At 38.9% G+C, this 6,805-nt stretch overlaps 1 protein-coding gene across 1 annotated transcript; it reads left to right on the top strand.

Moving 5' to 3' along the window:
- Positions 1-3,468: 3,468 nt before the first annotated feature.
- On the top strand, positions 3,469-6,239 carry LOC147127894 (uncharacterized). The gene is made up of 4 exons (XM_086019314.1): positions 3,469-3,761; positions 4,566-4,688; positions 5,053-5,396; positions 5,473-6,239. Exons 1-4 carry the CDS (start codon positions 3,705-3,707, stop codon positions 5,690-5,692), a joined length of 744 nt encoding a protein of 247 aa, XP_085875440.1. The 5' UTR covers positions 3,469-3,704; the 3' UTR covers positions 5,693-6,239.
- The last annotated feature ends 566 nt before the right edge of the window (positions 6,240-6,805 follow it).

The following is a 6,805-nucleotide window of genomic DNA, read 5'->3' as shown; positions in this document are numbered from 1 at the left end:
GTCTTACGGTTTGAAATGAAAAGGGACAGTCGTTGCAATAGCACCTTCATCTCCCTCGTCTTTCTTCAATCAATAGATACCGTACAATATATAGCGGAGGAAATTGCTGGACTGCAATGCTGCAGTACCTCCGACCGTATTCATGTCCCAGCGGCCATCAGTATTCAGCTAGTGAGGAGAAAACAGTGACACTGGATGGGCTCCCAGTGGCTGAGTGCGGAGGAGCAGAGGCCTATGGAGATAGAAATAAATATGCACACACACACAGACACGCGCACACCTGAGTGCACCCTGTGTGGCACCTAGATCTCCTAATTTAGCCTCTAGAGAGCTGAGGCGTCGGGATGTCAATCTCACAGTGCAGCTCTTTTCCCCACTTAACTTTTTAACAGAGTTTTCTCCTCATCACTACCCCCTGTATTTATAGCTGCCAAGCCTGGAGCAGCCACGTATGTCTCCCACTGTATGTCTGTGCGGGCGCGCATGTGTGTGTGCGTGTGTGTGTGCGTGCGTGCGTGCGTGCGTGTGTATTTACCGACTGTTTATTCTTTTTGCTGCGTGTGTTAGAGATGCACAGCTGTTGATATTGTGGGGTTACGGGGTTTGGTATTTCAGTCAATTTCCACCGAGACAAAGATGAAGAGCGAGGCAAGAGACAGAAGAGGAAGAGTGTGAATCGCTGGAGGAGGGAAAAAAATGAGAGAGCTGAGGAAGAAAGAGATGGCGGTTAAAGGGATGGGGGTTGATGGAGGGAGGGGTTTTGAAGAGGATAGAGGGATGGATGGAGGGATGAGGCAGACTTCTGGCCGGGCGAGCTGCTCTGAGACTAATTAAGGTGAGGGCAGTGGCAGAGAGGAGGTAATGATGAAGAAAAGGATTTACTCTTTCCATCCCTGCGTCTAAAACGCACACCACCACCTCTCTAGACATCACTCAGCACCCCCTCCGTCCATCACCTGCTTTGCCCTCCATCCCCATTCCTTTTGGTTTTTTACTACCGATCCATCAATACGCATGTTGTTCTTCCAACCAGCAGTTTATACAACACAGAGAGCTGAAGTTAGCGTTAAGGGGCAACAAAGAGTGCAACTAAAGCACTGTTTACAATGGCTTGTGAAGTCAGTTGAGCACAGGAATTTTCAAACTTTGGCTTCAAGGGACCCCTTTACAACGATATTTTTTTTTATTCTTTCATTGTGATTGGACAAACATTAAGCTCAAACATCGTAGTGTATGTAAACAAAAGTGTCAATCTCAAGATCATAAAATAACCTGGACAAAAGAATTACGATTCAGAGAAAATGCAAAGAACATACGAATCCCACACAGGAAGGCCAAGGTCAAGATTCGAACCCCAAACCTCAGAATTGTGCGGCAGATGTGCCAGTCAATTGCTCACCATCAATAAATAACCTGATTTTCAAAACAGACTACTGATTCATTCAATACACAACCATTTCAAAATGGATAATTGATACTCACCATCAATAAGTGCAACTCATTTCAAAATGCATAGTTGATAATCTGCACGTTCAACTCGCAATGAAACTATACCTGCATTTCAAAGTAATACGTTTCTTTACAATATTAGTGTCTGTGTAGAGTAGTGCGTTACATTACTTTGAAGTTACTTTTTTCCCCAATTATTTGTAATTCCTCATATGGTTGGTCAGGGTGCACAAAGTTAAAGTCTAATGAGGTGTATATTGCATCTGCAAATATGGTTACTATGAATAGATGAATTAATACAATTATGTAATTATATAGAATGATTAAACAAACGAAACCTTTACACGACGCGACATAAACTCTTTTTCTGTGCCTGATCATTTATTTAACTCCTGAGTAACAAAGTGCAGCCACACAAAGGCTTAACAAAAAAGGCACGTCTTATTGAAATTAAACATGCTGATAGCTTATGTTAGTTCAATAATAATAAAAACAAAAGTGCACTTCAAGAATATAAAAATGACTAAATATCTAGTTGCTAAGTATTTTGGAAACTGTGCATACAACTTTCCCGGAAATAATAGAAAAAAAAGAGCATGAGGACAGCATAAATAACGACTCATATTGAACATTTTAAAATATAGCTTGTTTCAGTCTCTCAGGCACTTTACAAGGAACTTATGCTTAGAGCCTATTAATATTTTGGTCTTAAATCTTAACAGCCTGAACAAATAAAACATAGACAAACAAATGCTGATAAATTATGTGGTAATGTGTGATAATGTGAACAGTGTAAACTTGTTTGTAGAAGTAGGACTGTATCATTAGTTAGAAAGTTGTTTTTACCTTATCACTTGATCGAATGGGGATTTTGCTGACAAGCTTTTGAAACGCTGGCGATTCAACTGTAGAGGCAGCGTGTCCAGGACGACATATTCAGCCACCAGCCTTCTCACTTCTCTTGGGTCAAGAATGGTCTTGTCTGTAGAGATCTAACTTTCGTTGTTTTTGTTTGCTCGCGCCGTCATCTTCCACCTGTTTGCTAGCCAGAGGTGCTTTAGCCTCTAGCTTAAGGTTGCAGTGCAAGGCACTCTATCCAAGTGTTTCTTGAGGTTACTATAGTAAGCTATTTTTAGCCGTAGACAGTTCCCTCGGCCTCCCATCAGTGCATAAAGTGCACCGCACAGTTTGATTCTTGTCCTTTTCGGCGAGTAATTAAAAATAGTGCGAATAAATCCACTTAGAAAACGTTCAATGACACACTTCATCCATGTCGCGATCCCCAAACCAAAGTATCTTCTTCTATTGTTTTAAAGCGGTCTTCTTCTCGTATATCTGAAGCGCTTGCAGTACTTATTCGAAATTTACCCCATAGTGACAGCCCGGATTGTAACACGTTCCTCAGTAACTGTAATATTATTATAAAAATATAATGAGTAACGCGTTATATTACCCAATGGCCAACAAAACGTAATTAATTATTGTAACGCGCTACTTTTGTAGCGTACAAAAGTACCAATATACAGTATTGGTTACGCCCAACACTGCCTGTATTTGAGCTAACATAGATCAGTGAACGATTTGTACATTTGTAGTACTTTAGCATTAAAAAATAATGTACTGTAATCCTGAAATGTTTTAACGCACATTAACCAGCTAGGCTTCATTCCTGTAGCATCTAACAACGACTTTACATAATATCTATGTTAGTGGATAGCCTAAGGTAAAAAAGTTTTTTAAAAAAAATGGCTAAATGTAGCACGATTAAATAGCAGGTGTTAGTGGTTTATTAATTACTTTATTTATTTATTTGTTTATTTATTTATTTATTTATTCTATACCGACAACCAGGAAGTACTTTCGATCTCGCCCTTTGATGAACGGTTAGCATGACCGTTAGCCATTCAAAACTAATGGACAGTGCATAAAAAAACTCGAGCGAAGTGCTTCCGGGTGTTCGTACTCATAGGCCATCGTTGCTATGTATTTTTTTCATTTTATTTTCTTTTTTAACAGCAGACTGTTTTTATATTAGAAACGGTGGTATTTGTCACTATAGTAGCCAATGTATTCCCAATAATACAAATTATAATACAAAACTACTCAACATGTGGGCCCAACGCAAACTTTCCCGGGATGACGTACAATGACGTCACATGTCCATATAGGTGCATTAGTCAGATTAAAAAAATAACTGCAGAGGCGAGACGCGAAACTTTTCTCCAGTGAAGATTTTTACTTTTTTCCCGGTGAAGATGTCGACCTCACACATACTACGCTCAACAAGTCAGCATCTTGCCATGATGTCAACTGTGAGTTTTGAACAATTCGCTTAAATTGTTTAAATTCTGTTGAACTGATAATTTATCCTCGAGCTTTGCTAACATCTCTGTCAACGACCACAAAAATTTGCTGCAGAACAAATATACAGTATACGTGCATAGTTTACACTAGGAATGTTAGTGGAACGTTCCCTTTTTGGGGCTTTTGCACGTTAAAGTAACTCAACAGTTGTTTGCTATATGTATGTTAACAAGTGGCTCTCAGGTTCAAATTTCAATATGAACTTAATGTGGCAGGACTAATTACACTTTTTCTAAACGTGTGATGAAATCCTAACTTTTTGCGAGTATAGCATAAGAAAACAACATCATTTTCAATAAAATCCTGAGTTCAATAAAACTATAATCAGATAATTACTGGTTCAACTCTGTCAGTTGAATGTGGTGAAAAAAAAAAAAACGTTAGGATCCATTTTGAATTTGTTTAGATTAATTTAAATAGTGTTTTGCTCTTCGTTGACCTCACAATATAGGTTCAAGGTTCGGGCCTTTCTATGAAGAGTTTGTATGTTTGTTCACACCCTTGAAGTATGAGTGCACGTGCTATAAAAAAAAAATGAATGGATGATTCATTGGTCATCTGTGCAGGCTCTGGCCCCTGACTCTCTCCTCAAATCTTCTGTATCAGACTGCAACTCCCCATCACCTTAAACAAAACTGTGTAACTGATTTAGAAAATGGCCGGCTGGATAGACAGTTGGTGGGAAGTAATTATGTTGAAAATAATGGTTATTGCCGTTCTCTAAAAACGTGTGTGTTTGTGTGTGTCTCCAGTATTCCGTACACGGAGTCCTGCAAGATCAGGTCCACTATAGCTGCAGTAGTTTTTCCTTGGCACCAGGTGGCGCAAGAAGGAAGTATCCATTCATCAAGTGTAGCTGTTGCACGCAGTACAAGGTAAGATGTTTTTTTTTGTTGTATTGTGAACCCATATTTATCCTTCGGTTTGTTGGAGCTTTGGTATTTACGGACCCAAAACCACCGGATCAACTCAGCTGGCTTAGATGCGATGTTTAGTCCTAGTTTGGTGAAACTATTGTGAGCCAAAGAAATCACCGGCTCTGCCATGTACACTGGTCAACACAATATTTTTCCACAACAAAAACTAAATTGGACAAAGCTACGTTCTTTTTTGTGAAAATAACAAAGGATAAGGTGTAAAAAAAAAAAATTTAGGTAAAAGACCAGATTCAATATTTTTTAAATAATTCTTACAATTTGAAATGATCAGGAAAGTAATGAAAACGCGTTGAACTTGCAGCCAGTCCAGAGGCCCAAAGCTCCCCTGAAGAGGAAGAGGTCTTCTGAGACCCTACCAGCGGCAGTGGAACCCACTCCTGGCTTGGCCAGCCCACCCACTCACCTGCCAGAAAAGGCAGTGACACCCATTCCTCGCTCAGTCATCCCACCTGTTAGCCAAGCAACAGAGGAGGAGTCACCCATTCCTCTATCGGCCATCCCACATGAGGACCTTCCAGTGGCGTCAGTTCTGCCTCGCATCCCACAGCCTCTCATCTCCTCTCCGTCGGAACCACTGACCATCCACAACCTCTCGGTGGATGAGTGTCAGCGCATCTATCATGAGATCGTGGATGAGAAATTGAGGTTTGTTTAGCTTCAAAACGCCAACACGTTCACTATTCCAAGGTGTTATTTAATGTTGCTATTTTTGCTGTCACAGGTTCAAGCATGGCCGGGGCGGAACGTACAGACTTGCGGAGGGACGCCGCATCAAACAGAACCTGTGGGAGCGTCTGGGTGGTCCCGTGTTCACAACGACAGAGGATGCAGATGGCCGCCTGCATTTCACCCCATCAAACAGCGCTGGAGTGCTCCCTCCTCAGTATGAGGTTGACATTTCACGTGAACCCAAACCTCCAAAGTTGTCGAAAACGCGATGAGAGGAGTGTGAACATCAACTTTTTTTTTTTTTTTTTTTTACAATTATCCACAAGTGAAGATGTGATGCTGTTCTGCTGACTCTCTTTAAATCAATCAAAACATCAGCCATTTTATCCGCTTGCATGCTTGAGGCACTGTAGCAGATGATGTATTTGAGTGATATTTTTTGACACGATTATTTTTTTCTTTATGTTGTTGATACTTGTACAGCGTTAACAGTGGCCGTTCCAACATTTACAACGGAAGTACACAATCCTAATGTTTTCCCCATTCACAACAGCAGTTGTTAATTTTTATTTTTTTATTTTTTTTTGTTATATGAAACAGTCTACTTGTGTGTCAGATAAGACTGTAAGCTATTCATAATACTGTAGATACCGACAGATACAGTACACGAGAATGTTGGTGCACAGAAGGTATCTGGTAAATGTATTTTAATGTTAACTTTTAACTTCTATTGACTGATTCAACAATTTGATGCATTCTTTTTAAAGTATTTTTAAAATCCTTTTACAAAATGTTAATGGAAGATAAATTTACTAAATAAATGTACCAGTTTTTTTCCAGTTATTTACATATTTCCAACATCCTTATATTGATGGTTTGTTTGTTAAAAATAATAATAAATCTCACATACAGTAATTATACACTTGTTTTGCGTGTGTGTGTGTAAATATATATATATATATATATATATATATATATATATATATATATATATATATATATATATATATATATATATATATATATATATGTATGTGTGTGTATATATATGTATATTTATATTAGGTGTGTAACAAAAACTAGTTTGAACCGGAAAACCATTTTTTGATTTAGAAGGTGCGAGTGCATCGAATTGAACCAAGTGGAATTGTTCCACTTTGAAATGTATCGAGATACGTATCGAATCATCTTTTATTGGAGAGATATATCTTAGAAGGAATTGGAGCATCTACAGTTCTGACAAATTCATCCAAATGTTCGTAAAATAACAACATACAAGTAATTGCATCACCATCGAACTGAGCTATCGAACTACATTGAATCGAATCGTAATTTCACTGAGTCGAACCGAATCGTTCCACTTTCAAATTGACCCGTCCTTGAAT

This window comes from Filicampus tigris, chromosome 20 (genome assembly GCF_054856515.1).
Source record: "Filicampus tigris isolate MCC_2025a chromosome 20, RoL_Ftig_1.0, whole genome shotgun sequence".
In the NCBI taxonomy this organism is placed as follows: domain Eukaryota; kingdom Metazoa; phylum Chordata; class Actinopteri; order Syngnathiformes; family Syngnathidae; genus Filicampus; species Filicampus tigris.
Note: the sequence above shows the minus strand (reverse complement) of the source record. Positions and strands in the feature narration are given on the sequence as shown.

Coding starts and splice junctions, on each gene's coding strand:
- LOC147127894 (XM_086019314.1), top strand. CDS start 3,705: ATGTCGACCTCACACATACTACGCTCAACAAGTCAGCATCTTGCCATG. Junction 3,762..4,565: donor ATCTTGCCATGATGTCAACT/GTGAGTTTTGAA, acceptor GTGTGTCTCCAG/TATTCCGTACACGGAGTCCT. Junction 5,397..5,472: donor ATCGTGGATGAGAAATTGAG/GTTTGTTTAGCT, acceptor TTGCTGTCACAG/GTTCAAGCATGGCCGGGGCG.